The sequence below is a fragment of the Amblyraja radiata genome, chromosome 1 (assembly GCF_010909765.2).
Source record: "Amblyraja radiata isolate CabotCenter1 chromosome 1, sAmbRad1.1.pri, whole genome shotgun sequence".
NCBI lineage: Eukaryota > Metazoa > Chordata > Chondrichthyes > Rajiformes > Rajidae > Amblyraja > Amblyraja radiata.
Window position 1 is genome coordinate 101086032 of NC_045956.1, and position 24419 is coordinate 101110450.

The 24419-nt window shown below is 42.4% G+C and overlaps 1 protein-coding gene across 1 annotated transcript in view; it reads left to right on the top strand.

The window, feature by feature from the left end:
• The window catches only part of n4bp2 (NEDD4 binding protein 2), a 74475-nt gene that overhangs the window by 46107 nt on the left and 3949 nt on the right, over positions 1-24419 (top strand). Inside the window, exons 7-14 of the mRNA XM_033027411.1 lie at positions 979-3254; positions 4599-4684; positions 6560-6605; positions 11800-12068; positions 12793-12914; positions 14031-14160; positions 15525-15713; positions 19992-20160. Of these exons, the coding sequence (XP_032883302.1) occupies positions 979-3254; positions 4599-4684; positions 6560-6605; positions 11800-12068; positions 12793-12914; positions 14031-14160; positions 15525-15713; positions 19992-20160 (3287 nt within the window). The remainder of the gene's footprint in view (positions 1-978; positions 3255-4598; positions 4685-6559; positions 6606-11799; positions 12069-12792; positions 12915-14030; positions 14161-15524; positions 15714-19991; positions 20161-24419) is intronic.

The window sequence follows — 24419 nt, forward strand, 5'->3', positions numbered from 1 at the left end:
GAGTTTCTCCAGCATTTTTGTGTATCCTAAGCCCCTGCCCCTAATGGTCAAAAGTGGTTTCCGCTTCTTCTATGTTCCGAGAAGAAGCGGAAACCACTTTCGACCATTTGGGAGACTGACAAAAACCTCTGGGAACCGCACGGAAACCTTGGGTGGGATGCAAAGTCTCCAGAGGTTTCCGTTCAGGTTTTCTAAGTGGGACAGGGGCATACGGGCAATTTTACAGAAGCCAATGAACCTACAAACCTGCACGTCTTTCGGATGAAGGAGGGACCTGGAGCACCCAGAGAAAGCCGACGCGGTCACTGGGAGAATGGGCAAACTGCAAAGAACAGACAGCACCCGAGGTCTGGATCGAACCTGGGTCTCTGGCGCTGTGAGGCAGCAACTCTACCAGCTATGCCACCGTGCCACCCGTAATCATCCAAACTGTGTTGATTGCAGTCATAGTACCTAACTTTGTACATTCCTTTAGTGATGAAAATTGGTGTCAATAACCTTTTGGAGTTAGACATCTGAATTTGTTTTCTCACGCATTCACTCTCGCTTCCTGGTGATATAATTTACTCTTTTTTTCTGCTTGCTTTTAATCAACATGGTATTTACTTGCTCATTTAATAATTGAATTTAGATATTTTCAGTGTTGTAGAATGGCAAATATGAGTTGAGTATATTTTCTACCCACCTTTCTGCAAAATGGAAAATTCATGAGATGTTTTAAAAACTATTTAAATGTTAATGTAATATATTCAATGGGGGGGATGTTCTGCTCTGCTGACTATTAAAACAGGTAGTGCCCAATAAGGTCAATAAGATTTTTCGAATGATCAAATAAGCTTCAGCATTTTCTTTCCATCTTCATTTCTAATTTATTACTATAAATGCTTTATTTATCAACATTTTCAATGGGTTTCGAGCAATCTAGTTCCACCTTTATTTTAGAATAAGTTATTTACTATTTCTATTTGTTTCATGTAGAGCAATAAATGGACCAACAGGACCAGCCACATCTCCAGATCGCCAAGATTCACCTTGCACCCTGATATCAGATTTAAGTTGTGCAGAAGATCTGTCCGCTATTAAAACAAATATAGTATCATCAGATAACTTGGTACCACATTTATGTTCATCTGCACATGCTCCCAGTCAAAGTAGAAAAAGTGAGACTGGACATGACACTGATAATAGTACAAAATATTCAGAATGGTTAAGTGGAGATAATGTACGCAAAGCAGACCAGACTGCTGGATTAGATGCGAGCAATTATAATTTTTCTGAACCAGAAGATGAGAAAAGAAAATTAACAATTGAATCGGAGACGGAAGCAGCAGAAAGTACCAACCCCCGGTGCATTGAGGATTCAACACATGATAATTCACCAGCTACATGTAGTATATCTGGTCAAGAAATCAGAAAGGGAGAATGGCAGAGTGCCGATAGTACAATTAATGAAAGAGAAGGAACACCAATACTGCCAGATGAAGGGGAGTCCTCAGGGAAAAGCACTTCAACTAAGATGGAATCAATGGTTTTGGAACAATCTAGCAATATTGAAACCATATCTTTAAATTTTGTTGGAGATTGGCCAATTGTAGAAACACCAAAACCTCAAGATCAGAGAAAAAGACGAATCAGGAAGACATCAGAACTAAGTGCCACAAATGAGAATAATGTAGATCAGTCTAGTAATTTAGAGTCTGAAATTACAAGTGATTCATTAGAGTACGCTACTCTTAGTTTAATGGAGCAGGATAATGTAGATAAAACCTCAAATGAATCAAACAGTTGTCAGGTTTCTGAGGATGGTTTTGATGATGATATACTGTCTTCAGCTGCTGAAAACTCTACTTGGGAAAGCAGTTATGAAAATGGTGAGGATCCTAAAAATCCAGACATTTCTGAAGAGCAAATTTCAGAGGAATTGTCTGACAAGCATATAAATAAAAAATCTTGGCAGAACAAAATGGTAGGAAAAGCATGTAAACTGGCACCAACATTCACTAGTAACAGCCCAATCTCTGAAGAATTTCCAGAGCCTGCGCCATTAACTTTAGATCAAGTGGAAAACTCGATTGTAATTCCAGAGAGGTCAAGACAGGCCAACTCCTCTCAAACAACACCTGATGATTTTGCTGTCCTGTGGAGAATTGAGAAAGAAAACACCAGTTCTGCTGAGTATAAAATATTGATAGGAATTTCAAATGGAATTAAACCAATCGACTTGGATGCAACGGCTAAATCCATAAATCCTAATGTATCAGTGCCCTACAGAGTAATGCATGATAAAAGCACGTATGTAGATGAAAACGACTTTATGAATAGCGAAGAGAACCTGCAGATACTTAGTGATTGTTTTAAATCTATTCCCTTTGAAGATCTGAATGATTTATATGAGAAATGCAACAGAGATGTAGAATGGACAACCAATTTATTGCTCGACTCTGGAATGAAGCTTTCAAATGAAAGCCCAACAAATGACCAGTCAGGTTCAGACCATGACCTTACCAGCAGCTGTGTTGAAGAAAAGAACCAAGTACCACAGACAGAGGAAATAGGTTTGAGTGAAGAGGCACGAGACAGATCTGGGTGTGAAGTAAATTGGTTGCCGGCTGGTAAGACAAAGGTTGTGGACGTATCTGATCAATCATCAGAGACTAATACAGAAAATGACTCTGTGGAATGTGTGGAGTCTTGTCTTGATATTGAAACTATCAACCCATCACCTGACAATACTAGAGAACCTGTAAATGTACCTGAGGAGTTGAAAAGTAAAAATGTCTTGAGTAATGCTGGTCTGATATTTAACATTGAGTATGACCAATTTACCAATTATCCGAAGGAATATCATGAAGGAGAGGAACAGAGTGAATTATTGTTCAAGAAGAATTTGGTCAATAATGAAGTTGTGTGCATGAAGGGTGATGAATCTGAAACCTCAAATGGAAATAATAAAAAAGAACCAAACAACTTGTCTGAATGTGCAGATATAAATGAGACAACTTCAATATTGACAAAGGAACTGAATACCTACGTACATAGCGTGACAGAAAATCAACCCAGCTCTAATGTAGTAAATAACTCTGTGCAAGAGGAAAATGGAAATGAAATGATGACTATCAAAGATGGAAGCCCGAATCGGGATGGTTTAGTGTTGTACTCTGATTCAATGCAGATTCAGTCTTTAGAATTATGTTTGCCACCAGAACTGGCATTTCAACTCAATGACCTGTTCGGATCAGTAGGTCTTGATCCAGGTAGGATCTATAAAGTTGTTTATTCTACATTGAATCTGTGATCAATGTATTTTGTTTGCATTTTAAAACAAATTAAAAATGACAACATATTACACAAAGTACCAGTTTTTAACATTGCAGAACCATACTGAAAAATATTCCCTTTAAATTAATTTTAATAATATCAATATTTTCTAGTGGGGCACTATTGATGGGCAGCATTATGCTCTGTTTTATGTTATGTAAAGCTCATTTCTAGTCCATTTTGTCAATGCTCTGAAATGATGGTATTTCTGGCCACTATTTGTTATATAAATATCATTTCCAAGTAAAGAGAATCGTGATATTTCCAACATGCTTCATTGCATAAATATATTTTTGTAATGTACGAATAAATTAGAGGCTATTGGGTATATGGAGAGGTTGGATAAACTTGGTATGTTTTCTCTGAAAGTCAGAGGTTTAGGGAGACTTGATAAAAGTGTATGAAAATATAAGAAACAGATATTGTAAACAGTCAGAACCTTAGTCCCGGGGTATAAATGTCAAAGACTGGGGGGCATATCCTTAAGGTAAGAGGGGCAAAGTTTAAACAAGCAAGTTTTTACACAGAGCAGTGCGTGCTTGAAATTCACTGCCAGGGATGGTGGTGGAGAGGCCTTTAGATAGGCTCATGGAGGTATATGAATCACGTGCAGGCAGATTAAATTAGTTTAACTTGGCATCCTGGTCAGTATTTACATTGTAGCCCAAAGGCCCTGTTCCTGTGTTGTATCAGTTTATGTTAATATAATTTGACCCATAAATCTCATTATGGTAAATTAATTTCTGGTCGTCCTGTCATGGATTTCCATTTTAACTCTCCTTATCCCTCCAATCTGTGTCCAAAAGTCTGTCTGTTGATCTCCCACATTGAGATGGTATTATTTCCCCTAGCTTACGGATAAGGTTTTTTGCACTTCAGGATGTGACTGAATTCTGTAGCATTTATTTTACCATTTTGCTCTTCTTTGAAGACTACCTAAATCATTTACATAAATAATTCTGCTATTGACATTTAAATAAATAGTTTCACTAAATTTTAAGCCTGGCCTATCATGTTTCAGCCGGCACATTATTAGTCACTAAACATTGAACAGTAAAATAATTGCTTCATGGACGCACTTCATTGGAAAGATTCTCTGAATTCAAGGAAGTTAATTAAAGATTGATTAAAATCTAAAAAATGCTTTTATTTTTTTTTAACAAAGAATAATGCAGTTACTTTCCTGTTTTAAAGTTACATTTATTTTATCCACCATTTGTAATAATGTGCAATTGTTAAATTACGACTTTTTTTCAGCTATGACCATTATTGCTTCTTAGATTCTTTGACTCCAGAAGAATGTGTTGTACAAATAGATCTGAATTTAGCAAAAATTATTCATCAGAAATGGAAGGAGACTATATTGGTTAGTCAAACTTTTATTCAGTATATATTCTTATCTGGGCTTCAGGCCTTATGCTGGCCCATCTGAATTCTACTCATTTTATACAATGTCATTCAGAGCTGTGTTGCACATATTCTAATGTTCAGTAAGATATGTTCTTTGTTTGCTAACTTGGCTACAGTTAAGGACCTGTCCCACCAGCATGCGATAGCATGCGTCTAGCGCGACTAAACGTGGTCGCTTGAGGCGTACGGCCTCGCGGGGTCGGTCCCACTTCGATCGGTGGATGCGTATGGAGTTGTGCGGGGCTGGTCCCGACATCGCACGGGGCTCCAAAAATCTTGCACTGTCCGAAAATTCCACGCGCCAACGGCCTGTCGGCCCGCAGGCGCATTGAGGGCGTACGCAGCGTCTTGACGTCGTACGCAGCGTCTCTGCCCCTCTCTCTCTCTGGCTCTGCCCCCTCTCTCTGTCTCTGCCCCTCTCTCTCTGTCTCTGCCCCCTCTCTCTGTCTCTGCCCCTCTCTCTCTGTCTCTGCCCCCCTCTCTCTCTGTCTCTTCCCCCCTCCTCTCTCTTTGTCTCTGCCCCCCTCCTCTCTCTGTCTCTGCCTTCCTCTCTCTGTCTCTGCCCCCCTCCTCTCTCTGTCTCTGCCCCTCTCTCTCTGTCTCTGCCCCCCTCTCTCTCTGTCTCTGCCCCCCTCTCTCTCTGTCTCTGCCCCTCTCTCTCTGTCTCTGCCCCCTCCTCTCTCTGTCTCTGCCCTCCTCTCGCTGTCTCTGCCCCCCCCTCTCTCTCTGTCTCTGCCCCCCCCCATCTCTCTGTCTCTGCCCCCCTCTCTCTGTCTCTGCCCCCTCCTCTCTCTCTGTCTCTGCCCCCCTCTCTCTCTGTCTCTGCCCCCCCCTCTCTCTCTGTTTCTGCCCCCCCCCTCTCTCTCTGTCTCTGCCCCCCCCTCTCTCTCTGTCTCTGCCCCCCCCTCTCTCTGTCTCTGCCCCCCTCCTCTCTCTCTGTCTCTGCCCCCCTCCTCTCTCTCTGTCTCTGCCCCCCTCCTCTCTCTCTGTCTCTGCCCCCCTCCTCTCTCTGTCTCTGCCCCCCTCTCTCTCTGTCTCTGCCCCTCTCTCTCTGTCTCTGCCCCTCTCTCTCTGTCTCTGCCCCCCTCTCTCTCTGTCTCTGCCCCTCTCTCTCTGTCTCTGCCCCTCTCTCTCTATCTCTGCCCCCTCTCTCTCTCCCCTCCCTCTCGACGCGCCTGCGAGTTGGGGGCTATGTGTCAGTGGATAGGGCGGTTATGGGGTAAAAGGAGCAAATGAATAATATTCATATAATATCAAAGGGGGTAGTTAGTGTGTGTGCGGGGTGGTTAGTGTGTGGTTAGTGTGTGTGAGATGCCGCCGTCCCCCCCCCCCCCCCCCCCCCCCCCCCCCCCCCCCCCCGCAACGGCGCGTTGAGGGGACGGGACCCAACGGGTCCACCTTGGTCTAGTGATTCTATGAAAGTTGTTGAATTGTGATGTTAAAAGTTCAGTTACCCTGAACTGTTTATAATTTTCAGCAGTTTTTGCCCATTAATAGTTGGCTTCTAACTCCACATTATAACTTGAGTTGTATGTGAATTCTGTTAAAGACAGTAGCAGTGAAGCCTCTATTGGAACTGGGTTTCACTGACCAGAACTTCCAGATTTCCATATTTAATAAAGCATGTCTAATCTGTCAGTTTAAACAACTGCACTGACAAGCTGTGATCACCTTGTAACATTTGCTACTGAAACCTCCGTCCCATATATTTTATGTGGCTTTTTGATATTTTATGAGTTTGTTGAATTTAACAACTATGAACTTACTTCATACGTAATTAAATTGTTTGAACGGTGTAACTTATATGGATGCAACTTATTCTCTTTACTAGGAGCGACAAAAGCAAGAATCTCTGTCCTATCAACTCCTGTTGGAAGGTAATGAGTATTATTTATTACTTCACTAAATATGTAGAAGTGATTATGTTTCTTATGATATGGTGAAAGGGAAGTGTACACAAATAAAATTGAAGAAAAGGAGAAAGAGTAGCCTTGAGGTTATGGTGTTATAATGGAAATGCAGATTGTCATTACAACTTTATAGATTTGTGCAATTTCCAGAGGCCTTGGGTTGAAGTGCTCCTCCAACTTCTTTATAATGTAATTGAATGGCACGTCTTTTGCCTTTAAGGGTGCAAGGAGATTCACGAGTGTGCCGTACACTTCAGGACCGATCTTCTTGAGCAGAATTGCTTTCATGCGTTCGCAAACGGCCTTATTTGTTTCAGTCACTATCTCTCCTTCACCGCTAATCTCCAATATATTGTTTGCTGTGAAAAACATGTTTGCTCTCTCCATATAGGAGCTGAACAGCTCTCCACTCTTGTCAAAAGTGCCAAGGTTTCCAATGTAGCCCGTGGATGCTGCCATTCGTGCAGTTCTCTCTTTTTTTTAAATAAAATTTCCGTTCAAAAACCCCAAATTCCTGTCTGTTCTGGTGTAACATTTCACCTAAAACTTAGCTTAGTATAAGTTTTTTTTTTAGTTTTTTTAACTCAGTCTAAAATGTTATACACTCCCAAGGACGACATCTTGCCACGTAGACACAACATAGAGATAGCCGAACAAACTCTCGCCGATTTATCCAGCTGCTGTTTTAAACTACAGTCCCCTGCATTGACGGATCTGCAGGCCTCTCATGTCCAGCTCGCAAACAACTGCGACACAACTCCGTATTTACTGTTTAATCTGTTAAACAATACTGCATGTTGCGAAACAGTCCTGCACTGTATTTAAAGGATGAGTTCACAAACTCTATCCCATCCTCGTCGCCAATTTTGTTATATTCTGGACAGCAGAATGAATAACAACTTACACGCAGGCTGCCTGGATCACAAGAGAGATTTATTACCCAACATTCCCTACTTATATACAACACCAACTCATTAGCATATACATGAATATGCATGAATTCATTACACTTGGGAATACATATCCACCACATGTGGAGTTGCACGGTTTACAGTCAACCAAGAATGTCCTGGGATCCTTTAACATTAGCTCAAGACTGCACACGTTTTACACAGTAACTATCCTCTTAACTCTCACATTATGTAAAACTAGACTAAGTGGGACCCGTTGGGTCCCTGTCACACGGGAGGCCTGGTCCCCGAACGCAACCCGTTCCCCAACGCAATATTCGACCACTCACCCGTTTCCCCCAATGCAACCGGTCCCCCCAACACAATATTGCGCCGCTCACACATAGCCCCCAACTGTGCAGGTGTGGCTCATTTCCCCATCCCCCAGCACTCCCTCCCCTTCCTCTTCACCTTCCCTCTTCTTTCCCCTCTCTTCCTCCCCTCCCCATCCCACTCCTCATCTCCCCCTATTGCCTCTACCCTACCCACTCCCTACCTACCCCACTCCCCCCTCCTCTCCCTCTATTCTCCCTCCTGCCATACTCTCCTCACCTCCCCCACTTTCCCCCTCTCCCTCCGTACCCCTTCCTCTCCCTCAATCCCCCCACTCTCCCTCCTCACCTCTCCCTCCCTCTCCTTTCCCCTACCCTCAGTCACTCCCTTCCTCCCTCCATCCATAAAAAGCAGCATCTGCAGTTCCTTCCTCCACAGGTCAATCATTGTTAGCTGTGGTTTAGATCCAGTTGACTTGCCGATTGGACCAGTTTGCATTGTGTGCGTGTGAGTTACTCAAACTCCCCGCTAACTGCTCGGCCACTCTCCCTCCCTAGCTCCCTCTGCCCACTTGGCCCTTCCCCATCCTGTCCAACCGCCCGCTGCTGCTGCTCGGCTCATCCCCGCCCTGCCTGCCCGCCCGCTGCTGCCGCTCGGCCCTGCCCACCTGCCTGCCTGCTCGCAGCCGCCGCTGGGCCCGGGGGAGGGGGGGTGACCGTAACGGTGGGCACCACAAGTTTTGATGAGCTGGTGGAGAAGATCTCCTCGGAGAAGGCCATGAGGGTGAGTTACCACAACAGCGGAGGCGGAGGAGACGGACCTGGGGAGACGGGTAGACGGGACCGCCATTGCCGCAGAGGGCAGGCGGGGGGGAGGGGTGAGTGATGAGGGAGAGGACCAAGTGGGCAGAGGGAGAGGAGTGATGAGGGTGATGACACAGGACCAAGGCCTCCACTGGGTCTCCACTGACCCACCCCCCCCGCGGCCTCCGCCGGTGGTGGGGGAGACGATAGACAAGTTACTGTGAGGAGGTGAGAGAGGAGTTTGTGAGTGAGGCTGGACAGGCCGCCGCCAGTGGGGCAGGAAGGGGCGTCGCCATCCCGGCCGTGGCATTGACTGACAGGAGAAGAGACCAATCTGCGTGGCGCTGACTGAAGGAATCTGTGCACGTGCGTTTTTTAAGATTTTTAAACCTCGATAACTTTTACAATATGCCTCCGATCGGAACGAAACTTGTTGCACTCGCAGCACCGGAGAACGGTGAGTAACATGGCAAAAAAAATCGTAGCGCTATTGCGTACCGTTTGTGTGCAAATAGAAAAACCCCGCAAACCGGAAGAGCCCAAGATCAGAGTTTTAGTTATGTATATAGGTAGATAGATTTGGGAGAGAAGAACACACTGTGTGTCAGTATCATTATGTGTGAAATCTGTACGGTGGCACAGACACGAAGGATAATCTAATTACCAAAAACACAACTAAGGCATTGAACACTCAGTTACCTTAAATCATATGGTGCAGAACTATGCATATACAATATACAAATTTATTGTCATTTGAGCCCCAGTGAGACTCAAACGAAATTTTGTTTCCACAGCCATACAAACAAAAACAATGTCCTACAGACATACACACAATTAAGTTCACACAAACATCCATCACAGTGAACCCACTGTGATGGAAGGCAAAGTCTTTTCTCTCCCCTGCTCGCCATGTCTCTCCCGATGTCCAAGCCCCAGGCGGGTGATGATAAGTCCCACGGCCATTTTAGGCCGCGCGGGGCGATTTACGGCCCCGCTCCCGGTCTGAAAGTACAAGGTCGGAGCCCCAGCGTGCGATGGTGAGTCCCACGGCCATGAAGCCGTGCCGGGCGATGTATGACCCCGCTCCGGGTCGTTCCAACCCCGCGACACGGGCTGGAGAAGTCGCGTTGCGGGAGCTCCGGGAAGCGGTCACTCTCTCCCCCCGGACCCGCGAGCTCCCGATGTCCCGACAGTCCACCGGACCTGCAGCTGCGTTGCTGGAGCCTCCGAGCCCCAGGAATCGAGTCGCAGCAGCGAGTCACCACCGCTCCCCTCGCGCCGAGGCCGGCCAGCCCCACGATGGTGAATAGTCCGCAGATCCGCAGTCTCCCGAGCCCCCGGGTCATTCAGGCTGGAGGCCGCTCCACGGTGCTAGGCCCCAACGACAACGGAGACCCGACAGGGAAAAGGTCGGGTCTCCTGAACGGGGAAGAGATTTAAAACGGTTTCCCCCTCCCCCGCCCCCCACATATACACATTTAAAATCAAGCTTAAAAAAACACAAACACTACATTTAACTAGACAAAAATTAAAAAAAGACAGACAGGCTGTAGGAGCCGCTGCAACGAGTCGCGCCGCCACCAGGAATAGTGGTGATATAATATATATGTGACATGTGTATCATATCACTCAAAACACACTGCTTTCAACACTGGATCATCTGGCAAATAGAAGTTTCAGTGGTAACGTTATTAAACTTGTTCAACTAGAAAACATAGAAACATAGAAAATAGGCACAGGAATAGGCTATTCAGCCCTTCGAGCCAGCACCTCAATTCAATATGATCATGGCTGATCATCCAAAATCAGCACCCTTGCTTTTTCTCCATATCCCTTGATTCCATTAGCCCTAAGAGCTATATCTAACTCTCTCTTGAAAACATCCAGTGAATTGGCCTCCACTGCCTTCTATGGCAGAGAATTCCGCAGATTCACAACTCTCTGGGTAAAAACTTTTTTTCGCATCTCTGTCCTAAACTACAGTTAGTCCAGGCAAGCACGGAAATCGCTATCAAAACATGCGGGGGACACAATTTCTTGGCGGCCGCGCGCGCGCATGCTCACACGCGCAAGGCTTCGGCTGTTGACCCTGTAGATGGTAACATCGGGGCTGACCTGGTTGGTGACCGACTCCGAACTCTAGCAACCATAGCTTTGTCTGCCCAGAATCGTGGGGCTTGAATCGGCCCATTCACGGGGTCTTTCATCGGCCAGCGGGGGGGTTTCAACATCAGGAGCGTCGATCGCCTCGATGCAGCAGTTTGATTTTAAACCGCGCCGGGTGCTGAAAGGCCCCGCGAATGAGCCGATTCAGCCCTTAGAAAGCGTCTGATAAAGTCCGGATTACAAAACATGTGGGGGAGATTGTCCCCCACCCCTCAAAGCATGGGGCGGGCGTGTCCCCCCAGGCTCCCCAGGATTTCCGCCCATGAATCCAGATACTTCTAAATTATTTCATTACATGTGTGGATACAGGTTTTGATTGTTGGATGAAAGGTGAGAACGGTATTTTTATGTGTCAGTATCAAGTAGTCGAAATCCGTGTGCAGTGGGAGTCAAAGGGAAATTTCTGCAATGACGATGTGTTTGAGACCAACTCTGCAATATCACTGAAGGCACTTGACAAGAAACTAACTGTGGCCCTTTAGTTGTTTCTTGAATCATACCAAAAAGTTGAGGGTGAGATTTGCTGCTGTTTCCTGAATATTTAACTCTTAAGTAGGACTGCAGCTAATAAAAAGTTTATTAAGATACTATATTTTATTCTCGAGTACTCCTCCACCAGTGATTTGAGGAGAACCTATTGTTGTGCCTTTGCTGTGAAAGTGATTTCAAGAAAATATAAATCCAACAATGGATAGAAGTGAAACTCAAGGCTGGTTCTTATAACCTTCGTGATGTGAGAGCTTGAACTCAATTTTGCTGTTCTTAAAATAACATATAACGGTCAGGAACATATTTTGGATTATCATGGGTGTGAATTTGTTGTGTTACCCCAAACGTAATAAATATTTGCTTTGGATTGCTTTCACTTTGAATCATGTAATATATTTTTGAACTTCATTGGATTGTGCTGTCATTTTGGGTCATAGTAAATAAAGTAGCTGCTAAAAACTTATAATGTTTCTTTTTTAGATGGCAGTTTATCTGAAAATTTAACATGGGAGCCTGAGGCTGAACTGGAGGAAGAGACGCCTGTTCCTTCTACAATTCAAACATATGATAACAAACAGCCAAGGAGAAAGGCTGGAAGGAACGTAGTCCCTTTATCCGTTTCCTCGGCTACTGCGACTGATGGGATGGAATGCTTTCCATTCATGGATCATTGGAGTGCTCGGGTTCCTAGTGTGTCATTACGAGATATCATGACTGAGGAAATGGATTTTCAGTTAAAGCAACATCAGGTATGCATATGGCTCCAGGTTTATTCTCCTCACTATCCAAATATGTAACTGTGGATGTCAAATAGGAGAGGTGGTAGATATTTGTAATTTTCATTCACTATATTTGTTTATTTGAGAATATGAAACAAAACAAAACTCCGGATTCTCATAGCTACACTTTTAGATTTAGTATTGTCAGAACAGCCTTTTCAGCCTTCAGTAATAAGGATATCACGTGTATATGCTTGCTTAGAAAACTGTAGAGATATGTTAAGTCAGCTGCAAGTGATGGAAATGGTAACTGCAACTTCATCATAATGAATATTACAGTTGTGGGTTAGAAATCCATGCTATCGATGGACCTCTCAAATGATAATGGTGGTTTATTTTCTGTTGCTGATAGAATATATTTAAACATATTTTGAGTTATTTAAACATTACTGTAGATTATTTCAAAAGTGAGGTCATTTGAGCTACTCTGGTCAACATAGTCAAAGGTTCAAAGAGACTTTATTCTCAGTAACCTTTCATGCCTACATTTTGAAGAGGGGAGAGAATGGAGTGGAGACTCGTTATGTTGTGGTGTAAGAAGAATTGCTATTGATCGCAAATTGTACTGACAACATATTCAATATAATGGATTTAACACACTTCACTAAAGTTGCAGTACTTGCATCATTTAGCAAATTAATCTTAAATTATTTAATAATTAACTTTCACAACTGATTTTCTTTATCTTATGTAGTGCTTTATGAATTCAGTCTTGACAACAAAGGATTGTGCAACTAAACTAAAGGAGAAACGCCTCCTGGAGATGTTCCCAGGCATTGATAAGCACTTCATTATGGATATGTATAAAGACAACAAGTGAGCTTTATTTGAAATTTAATGCCACTATAATTGTTACTTTAGATATAATAAGTGTTCCCACAGTCTTAAATCACATCTTCAAGATATGCTCAATCTTGACTCATAACCATTCAAATCTCAGTGATTTATTCTTCATTCTTGTTTCACTTCTGTTATTTCAGCTGTTTTCTTTGCCAAAAGCATGAATAACCTAGAACGTTGAAGCCTAATGTGTGATGTATAATTGTTGCAAATCTCAAATCTACTATATATCTTATGGAGCACTCTAAATGGAACAATTAGAATTCACAGTTCTCATTTAAACAAAAATCCTTATGAAGCCTGTTTTTTTTTTTTTGTACAGATTATATAATTCACCTTAAGTACTCATTTTAGACAATAACTGAAATGGAGTGCAAGCTCTTTAATTGCCTAATTTTTCCAGTAATCTGTGACTTTTTTTGATTCTATAAATTGTAGCTTAATGTTCTATGCTTTTCAATGGAAAAGTACTTAATCTTCTGAATTTTATCATATATGAAACAATAATAATAATCATAGTTTGAACAGTATGATTTTGAGAACCAACCCTCACCTCCCCCAATGCTATGCTCTGTTTCCTTTGAACAGTTCTGGACTGATCATGCCATGTTCTAATTCTATTCTTCACTGCCTCTGTATTCTGGGAAACTTGTTCAATATTCCGTCCTGGAGAAGAGATATTTTCCCCAACACAATATACAGAATACTCTCCATTGCATTTTGATTATGAGCTGAGTTTGTCCTTATCTTTATCCTGCAAAACATCTGAGTAATTCTATCTTTAACATTATTCATTTCCATTGTCATTGTTTGGTGTTTTTGCCTCCATGCGCAATTTGAATTTTCTGGCCTCCAATCATTATACAAAATTGACCTCTTACTGACTTTAACCTGTCCAACACCATGCCCTGTTCACATGTCTTGATGATCTTGCTCCAGTTTTAATTGTCGGTTTTGCCTCTGTGATGAATATTGGGATGCATGTCAGTATTAAAGGTGCAGGATAAATGCATTCATTCTGACATTTTCATGAATTGATTATTGCTCATGACTATTTCATGATTTGCTTCAATTAATTTTGTTTTACTTTAGCTATTCGTTTGAACAGACAGAACAGTTTTTAAAGTCATTATTCGACTGTGATCTCGAGACAACAAAAGGCATAACAGTTCATGATGGTACTCATCCAACTGAATTGACTGTGAGCCAGCATAAAGATAAGGTACATTGTGGATTAAAATTGTTTAGAATTTGAAGTGCCTATTGACTATAATTCCTGTAATTTATTTGTTTGATGCCTTCGGGGAAATAAAAGGGCTTGGAATTATTACAAAAAGCAAAAAAACATTCAGATGCTGTAAATCTTCACTAAAATACTGGAAAACTTGATCAGATCAAGCAGCATCTGTGGATAGAGAAACAGTTTTTGTTTTAGATAGATAACCATTCATCAGGACTGGAAAAGTGAGAAAAAATAATGTTTTAAGTCACAGTGTGGGGTAGAAGAAGGGAGGGCAGAGAAAATGTCTGTGATATGGTGAAGATCAAAATATTCCAGAGTGACACAAAATACCATCCAAGAGATGCAGTGAATACTTAATCACTACTGATCTGTCTGGAAGAGTGTAAACAGAGGGAAATGAAAGTAGTCAGTAGAAAAGTAAAATGTTGGAACCATGAGATGCAGAACACAGCAGCTGCTGGGAATCTGAAATTTAAAAAAAGTTTTAAAACACCCTGCAGATTAGGCAGCATCTATGCAGAGACAAAGAAAAAACAGAGTTAATGTTACAGATGATCTTGTACAGAACTAATCAATTTTGACACAAAATTAGTGTTTATGTCAAACGCTATATTTCAAATACTGAGTTGAGTTTATGATGATGTTCACTTCTCTGTTTTTCTAAGCCCAACTTTGATCAGGCAGGACTGGAACTTTATAAATAATTAAAATTAATCAGTGCTCTTCAGTTTTATTGTAGGATGGGAATGTTTATGGCATATTCAATATTTAAGGTGGCCCTTGCACTGGTGAGCTGTGAGGGAGTACATCGAACTGAAGCTTAATTGTGGCCTTGAGCCCAGCAGACAAATAGAGGAAGCAGTAGGTCCTTTAAATCTTCATTTAATATGATCATGGCATATTATGTTAGTAATATTATGTCAGTGCCATGTTCCAATTCTCTCCCATATACCTTCTTGCCTTTTGCATCGAGAAATATATCTATCTCCTGAAATTCATTTAGCAGTTTGGCCTCCATAACCTTCGGTAGCAAAGAATTCCACTGATTCATCACCATCTGAGTGAAGACATTTTTATTCCCACAACAAAGTCTATTGAAAGCTGCAGGTCTGTTTGAGCCCAGTATTGACTTACCAGTTGGGCTTGATTACTAAACCCAATTGTATATCCCAGGTTATGGGCCAATATCAAAATTACCAAGTTCTTGGGTTGGGATCAGGATTATCATGATCTGTACATCGCGCTAAGAATGTATAGCAATATGATACTCAAATTGGGTTAGCAATGGGTTCTGTCAGATTTACCTCGGGTCCAATATAATCTTGGGCTTTTGTTTCCTTTAGGCAATTATGACCAAAGACATAAAGGAATTTCGAAGAGAGCGCGTTTTCCAGGATGTAGAATACCCTGATAATGAAAATTATCGGGTTGAAGCAGCACTGCATCGTCGAAAGCAGCAAGATTGCTTCAGTAAGGCTGCAGAAGCTCATAGAAGGGATATGAAAGCAGTTGCTACATATTATGCACAGCAGGTGAGTGCGCACCTAAATGGAATGAAGGTCAAATGGGTGACTTATTCTGGTATAGGCTGCTAAAAATTAACCAAACTGAAAGTACAACTTCTGTGCAAATAAATTGAACTGTTTGAGCCAAGTGCCATCCTATTGGAGAACTTTTGGGGTGAGAGAAACCTGATATAGCAAACAATGTGCATATAATCCTCCAACACTTTCGCCACATCTTCCCATCTCCACCCCTTTCTGCTTTCTGCAGACACCATTTCCTCCGCTACTCCCTGGTCAACTCGTTCCTTCCCACCCAAACCACCTCCTTTTCTTCTTCTTCTTCTTCTTCTTCTTAAGCCCTTTGTTCCTCCAGGGAGCATAGGCCATTGACAAATGTCCTCCACTTCACTCGGTTGTTGGCAGTTCTTTCGAGATCTCCCCAATTGAGCCCACTCTCAGACGTTTCTGTCTGGACACCTCTTCTCCAGCTGTTCCTGTGGAAACCCCTTTTCCTTTTTCCTTGGGGGTTCCATTTCAGGGCTTGCCAGGTGATATCTGTGAAACAGCACCTTATGTTTTGCTTGGGTAGCAGAGGTATGAAAATTGACTTCTCTAACATCAAATAGCCCTTGCTTTTCCTCTCTCTCCATCCCTCCCCTTCCCAGTTCTCCCACCTGTCTTACTCTCTGATACATTATATCTCTGTCCCGCCTACTCCCCTGATATCAGTCTGAAGAAGGGTCTCGACCCGAAACGTCACCCATTCCTTCTCTCCTGAGATGTTGCCTGTCCCGCTGAATTATTCCAGCATTTTGTGTCTACCTGATATAGCGGATCAGTTTGAAAAGAAAATGGAGAGTCAGTAAGATGATTACATGTCAAATGTGAACTGGATCTTTTGAGCAAACTTAGCAGAACTAAAAAAAGGGTTAATTTCATTTTGGAAGTTTAGTTCAAGGTTTTCCTGCATCACTAATCTTATGCATGTTAAATGCAATGATTTTGAAAACATTTCACTGTTGCAACAGGAATTTCAAGCAGTGAAATTAACATGTCATTTGCTCTCAATGTCAAGGTCATTAGTTGCAATTTATTGAAAGTATTTTTAACTTCTAACATTCTTTTAAAGTATTTGAACATGATAACAACCAGATGAACTAGATCTTTTCCATAGAACGTTGGGAGTATGTTAACAAAACATGCTAACATTTAAAAAAATACTAGACTTAGTCCCCGTTGGATCCTTGTCACACGGGAGGCCTGGTCCCCCAACGCAATCCGTTCCCCCAACGCAATATTCCACCACTCATCCGTAGCCTCCGACTGCACAGGCTCGGCTCATTTCCCCTCACCCCCCCCAGCACTCCATCTCCCTCTTCTTCACCCTCCTTCTTTCCCCTCTCCCCCTCCCCTCCCTAATCCCTCCCTCACCTCTCACTCCCCTTTCCCCTACCCTCAGTCACTCCCTCCCTCCCTCCACAACTCCCCTCCCTACCCCCCTCCTATACCTCTCTCTCCCACCTCCCCCTATCCCTCCTCACCTCCCCCACTGCCCTCCTCTCCCTCTATTCCCCACTCCCTACCTCCCCCACTCCCCCCCTCCTCTCCCTCTATCCCCTTCCTCCCCCACATTCCCTCCTCACTTCCCCCACTTTCCCTTCCCTCTCCCTTCCTACCCCCTCCTCTCCCTCAATCCCCCCACTCTCCCTCCTCAACTCCTCGAGGTTGCCGATCCTCTCCCTTCTTGCGTGCCCCAGAGGAGCATCAGCCGTCGGCGTCCTCAGAGCCAGACTCAGCGCCCAGGCCTTGGTATTCCAGGCAGGAAGGCCGCACCGGCAGGTTGGTGGGCCGCGCCGGCAGGCAGGTGGGCTGCGCCGGTAGGAAGGTGGCCACCGACAGGCAGGCGGGCGCCGGCAGGAAGGTAGGCGCCGACAGGGAGGCGGGCCGCGCCTGGTGACTGACAGCGGAGGCGGCCAATCAGTGCGGTGATGATGCCGGAAGGGGCCTCGCCGACCCGGCCGTGACTGACAGGAGAGGAGACCAATCTGCGCATGCGTGGTTTTTAGGATTAATAAAACCTTAATAACTTTTAAAATATACCACCGATCGGAACAAAACTTGGTTCATTTGCAGCACAGGACAACGGTGAGTAAGGTGGCGAAATATCATAGCGCTATCGAGTACCGTTTTTGCACAAACTGGAAGATAACAAGATGAGAGTTTTAGTTATGTATAGATAGATAGATAGATTACTCTTAAATATTTATGTCCTGAAACCGCATTAAATTTTCTGACATAGAAATAGGATGCTTTCCCTTTCTTATTCTGTAGAGGAAAACACGTGCAAATTCCATGTTTTGAGATTAGTTTGCAAACTTGCCAATGTTTCTGAACTTGATCAAGTTCTCATTTTATATTTTGTCATTCAAGTTATGTTAAACATTGACTGAGGTCAGACTCATGGGGTACCTGCCAGTTCCCAGAAGGGTAATCCCAATCCTCCCATTTCCCCTCTACATATTTCCTGGTACCCCTGCAATTTATTATATCTTGGATATGCCCTTCGACTCCCATTTGTTCTTTATGCCATTTTCCTGCACAAAGAGCTAAATTACAGTAGCCAAATGACATGCCAATGCATCTTTGGAACATGAGAGGAAATCGATGCATCAGACGAAATCCATGTGGTCACACAGAGAACAAACAAACATTTGCAAAGTAGCATCTGAGAACGGGAACAAACCCAGATAGCTAAGCTGCAGTACTAACCGCTTCACCACCATGCTATCCACTGGCAATAGTTAAGTCACAAGAAAATTTGCAATATGCGGAAGATCTATTAGATCCATCTCGACTCAACTCAAAATCTTCCATGCCTTTCCTTGCAGCAGAAACTTTTTCCATAATTATTTTTAGACAAATAGCTTTCTTAGTACAATTGTTGTGTTTGAAATATAATGTGCTTGAGTGGCTAAAGTGGACTTGAGCTTAATGACTTTGAGGCAAGTGTCATACCTTATTCTAGTGGAGCTTATCTTGCCCTATTCAATTTAAATTGTAATATTCTGGATTTCCTTTCCTGTACATTTACTCTGGTACACTTCTATAAAGTAACTCCTGAGCTACCAGCTGTTCAGGCTCAATAGTCAGATTCCCTCATTCCCTTTTACATTAGGGGTCATATTTTGGGGTATTTCTAGACTGCCTCTTGAACATTAATGTTTCTTTGTTTCTTGCCAAGCAGAATGACACATGATATTCTAGATTCAGGATAGAAATGTGCGATGTCCTCTGATTTCCATTCAAATTTGTTTTGGTGGACCACTTTCAATTTTACCCTTGGCAATGTCAACATCATTTATTATATACATGTCGGGTATACTTGTAGTTTCCCCAACCCCTCTACCAATTATAGCTGAATCAGCGGTCTTAGTAGAGACTAAAAGGTGAAGCAAGGGGTATTCCTGGTCAAAATCCTTTGTGGTTACCAAGTGCATTTAACCACTGAGCCATATAAAAATAATCCATGCATTTGTTGAATGAAATGTATCTGATTATATATTTATCAGGATCAAGAAGGCTCACCAGCGTCTCTTCTTCCTGAGGAGACTAAAGAAGGTCCATCTGTCTCCTCAGATTCTGGTGAACTTCTACCGCTGCACCATCGAGAGCACCCTTACCAACTGTATCACAGTATGGTATGGCAACTGCTCTGTCTCCGACCGGAAAGCACTGCAGAGGGTGGTGAAAATTGCCCAACGCATCACCGGTTCCTCACTCCCCTCCATTGAGTCTCTCCAAAGCAAGCGATGTATGCGAAGGGCGCGCAGCATCGTCAAGGACTGCTCTCACCCCAACCACAGACTGTTTACCCTCCTACCATCCGGGAGGTGCTACATGTCTCTCCGTTGCCGGACCAGCAGGTCCAGGAACATCTTCTTCCCTGCGGCTGTTACATTACTTAACTCTGTACCTCAGTGATTGCCAGCCCCCCTTCCCCCCCCCCCCCCCCCCCCCCCCCCCCCCCCGGACACTCCTTCCACCGGAAAAAATTGCACTACTACGACTGTATGTACGTAAATATATTTATTGCTCATATTCTATGTCGCTCTTCTAGGGAGATGCTAACTGCATTTCGTTGTCTGTACTGTACACTGCACAATGACAATAAGTTTGAATCTGCATATGATAAACCAGGTTGCATTTACTGCAATTACACTAAGCATTTTATATTGAAAATATCATTTTACTTGATCAGGAACTGGATTTGTAGTGTTTTGACTGAGTTTTATCCAATATTTTAAGGGTCATATCCATGGTGAAAAAATGAAAGAAGCCAACCACAGAGCTGCTATAAAAATTTTTAATCAAGTGAACACGTCCTTACTTCCGCAAAATGTCTTAGACCTTCATGGCCTTCATGTGGATGAAGCCCTGCATTGTCTGGAGGAAGTGCTATTCCAGAAGATTAATGGTAGGTTACTCGTAACGTATGATTAGCAGTACAACTGTTAATCAACTTGAAATGACAGAACAAAACACTGAACTTCTCCCCCTCTTCCCTGCTTTATTTATCTTTGCCTTTGTCATATAAAGCTTCCAGGTGTGAACAGTAAACATAGACATACACACAAACAATAACAGCGTTTACTCATGTGTTCATCTCATTTAAGGTTGTCTACAGGCCTGTGGTGGACAGATTAGAAATTAAACTGTTCAAAATCACTTTGGGATGTTTTTGCTTTGTTAAAAGCTTTATATAAATAGAACAAAGCCACGAGAACTACTATCATGCTTATAGCAAAAGTTGATGATCTCATATGTGGCTGCATTTAAATCCACAGTTTTATCAATTTTCTTAATAAATAATTTTCAGGTTAATGTATCCATCAATATTGCTAACTGTGATAGATTTCTTCATGCCAGTGACAAACCTGGATATGTATAAATATAATGATTAGTTGAAACCTGAAAATCAGATCTCGGAGAGACACCACTCGCAAACACAATTGCCAATTTGAAAAAATGCTAATTTTCCATTCCCCCTGCCAGCTTTTAAGATTTGTTACTTGAGTTTTCTGAGGGAGTTTAATCAAAATGTCTTTGGGGAAATCTATCATTTGTAAATATTCCCTTGTCCAATACTGAAGTTAGCACCCAAACTTGAGAAGGATTCTCCACAGTCCCACTACCTTTTCAAGCCCAATTACTTTGACCCCGAAACCTACAATCTAAAATGTGAATAAATTAATACAAATTGAATTTGGAAATGGAACTGATTAAACTTCAGCATTATTACATAAGGGATTAGATGAAACTAAATCAGGCACAGTGCTGTAAATAGTCGAGCCACTACCTCACGTTGCTAGAGACCCAAGTTCAATCCTGACCTTGTGTACCATCTCTGTGGTGTTCGCACATTCGCCCTTTGAACACTTTGGTTTCTTTTGAGAGATTTGGTTTCCTCGCATATCCCAAAGATGTGCAGGCTGGTAGATTAATTGACCACCGTAGATTCCACTATGTATGTAGGTAAAGTCTTGTTTAGATTATGAAAATGTGAGGAAGTAAAAATGGGGTTAATGTAGGATTAGTGCAAATGTTTGATGGTTAGTGGGGAAATCTGTTGGCAGAAGGGTCTACTTTAATACTGTTCTTCTATAAGTCTCTGACTATGAATTTACAGAGGAGAGGCTTGCATTTGAGATAAGATAATAATTATATTTGCATTCCAGGGTGATGCTGGAAAAATAAGAAATGAATGAGAATAAAGCCCAATTTAGTTTCATGTTGTCCAGCTGAATCAGGTGTTGAAAGGCTAAAACTGATTTTATCCCATATCTGTCCACAGGAGTTAAGAGCAGAGAATAGGGCCACACCAGGAAAAATGTCCATAACGAAAGAGTGTAAAGCTTTTAATGTGATCTAGGCAATAAAAAGTGGGGAAACAAGAAACTGCAGATGTTGGTTCACACAAAAGGACACACAGTGTTGGTGTAATTCAGTTGGTCAGACATCATCTCTGGTGATCATGGATGGGTGATGTTTTGGGTCGGGACCCTTATTCTAAATTGGAATTCTGGATGGAGTTGAGCAAATCAGTTAATGCCGATGTTGTAACGGGGTGGGGGCCAAAGCTGGTTAAGTTACTTTTGTTGTAAGTGAAATTGGACTGAGCTTTTTTCCAGAGCCAGATGTGGAAGAAATTAGTAGAAATTATTTGCAGTTTATTGTGTTTTTCACGACCTCAGTACCAGTGTCACCAATGAAAGCGTATACGGATAGGAAATGAACAGAACTACCCTTCTCTGTAAGATAGTGAAAGTTGCAGGCTATGCAGAAAAAAAAGGCAATAAACAGAGAAGAAGAGACGGGGGGTTTCTTAAATGTGCATATTTTAATGCTAGGAGCATTGTAAGAAAGGTGGATGAGCTTAGAGTCTGGATAGACACCTGGAAGTATGATGTTGTGGCGATCAGTGAAACATGGTTGCAGGAGGGCTGTGATTGGAAACTAAATATTCCAGGATTTCGTTGCTTCAGGTGTGATAGAATTGGAGGGGCAAGAGGTGGAGGTGTTGAATTGCTAGTCAGGGAAGATATTACAGCAGTGCTTTGGCAGGATAGATTAGAGGGCTCGTCTAGGGAGGCTATTTGGGTGGAACTGAGAAATGGGAAAGGGGTAGCAATACTTATAGGGGTGTATTATAGACCGCCAAATGGGGAACGAGAATTGGAAGAGCAAATATGTAAGGAGATAGCAGATATTAGTAGTAAGCACAAGGTAGTGATTGTGGGAGATTTCAACTTTCCACACATAGACTGGGAAACACATTCTGTAAATGGGCTGGATGGTTTGGAGTTTGTAAAATGTGTGCAGGATAGTTTTTTGCAGCAATACATAGAGGTACCTACTAGAGGAGGGGCAGTGCTGGACCTCCTGTTGGGAAATGAGACGGGACAGGTGGCGGAGGTATGCGTTGGGGAGCACTTCGGGTCCAGTGATCACAATACCATTAGTTTCAATATAATTATGGAGAAGGTCAGAACTGGACCTAGGGTTGAGATTTTTGATTGGAGAAAGGCTAACTTTAATGAGATGCGAGATGATTTAAAAGGAGTGGACTGGGACATTTTGTTTTATGGGAAAGATGTAGAAGAGAAATGGTGGACATTTAAAGGGGAAATTTTAAGAGTACAGAATCTTTATGTTCCTGTTCGGTTGAAAGGAAACAGTAAAAATTGGAAAGAGCCCTGGTTTTCAAGGGAAATTGGACATCTTGTTCGGAAAAAGAGGGAGATCTACAATAATTATAGGCAGCATGAAGTAAATGAGGTGCTTGTGGAGTATAAGGAATGTAAAAAGAATCTTAAGAAAGAAATTAGAAAAGCTAAAAGAAGATATGAGGTTGCTTTGGCAAGTAAGGTGAAAGTAAATCTAAAGGGTTTCTACAGCTATATTAATAGCAAAAGGATAACGAGGGATAAAATTGGTCCATTGGAGAAACAGAGTGGGCAGCTATCTGCAGAGCCAAAAGAGATGGGGGAGATATTGAACAATTTCTTTTCTTCGGTATTCACCAAGGAGAAGGATATTGAATTATGTGAGGTAAGGGAAACGAGTAGAGTAGTTATGGATACTATGAGTTTCAAAGTAAAAGAAGTACTGACACTTTTGAAAAATATAAAAGTGGATAAGTCTCCAGGTCCTGACAGGATATTCCCTAGGACATTGAGGGAAGTTAGTGTAGAAATAGCCGGGGCTATGACAGAAATATTTCAAATGTCATTAGAAACGGGAATAGTCCCCGAGGATTGGCGTACTGCGCATGTTGTTCCGTTGTTTAAAAAGGGTTCTAAGAGTAAACCTAGCAATTATAGACCTGTTAGTTTGACTTCAGTGGTGGGAAAATTAATGGAAAAGATACTTAGAGATAATATATATAAGCACCTGGATAAACAGGGTCTGATTAGGAACAGTCAACATGGATTTGTGCCTGGAAGGTCATGTTTGACTAATCTTCTTGAATTTTTTGAAGAGGTTACTAGGGAAATTGACGAGGGTAAAGCAGTGGATGTTGTCTATATGGACTTTAGTAAGGCCTTTGACAAGGTTCCTCATGGAAGGTTGGTTAAGAAGGTTAAACTGTTGGGTATAAATGCAGGAATAGCAAGATGGATTCAGCAGTGGCTGAATGGGAGAAGCCAGAGGGTAATGGTGGATGGCTGTTTGTCGGGTTGGAGGCAGGTGACTAGTGGGGTGCCTCAGGGATCTGTGTTGGGTCCTTTGTTGTTTGTCATGTACATCAATGATCTGGATGAAGGGGTGGTAAATTGGATTAGTAAGTATGCAGATGATACCAAAATAGGGGGTGTTGTGGATAATGAAGAGGATTTCCAAAGCGGGAAAGAAGGCCAATGAACATGGAAGAAAGAAATGGTGAATTAGTATAAATGCAGAAATTGCTGACTGCAGGTACATGTGAAGATTTTTAGCCATTAGTGGTACGATAGAAAACTAGGATTTGAAATAAGTTCAAGTTCAAGTGAGTTTATTGTCATGTGTCCCTGTATAGGACAATGAAATTCTTGCTTTGCTTAAGCACACAGAAAATAGTAGGCATTTACTACAAAACAGATAAATGTGTCCATATATCATGATATAAATATATACACACATGAATAAATAAACTGGTAAAGTGCAAATAATAGAAAGTGGTTATTAATAATCAGA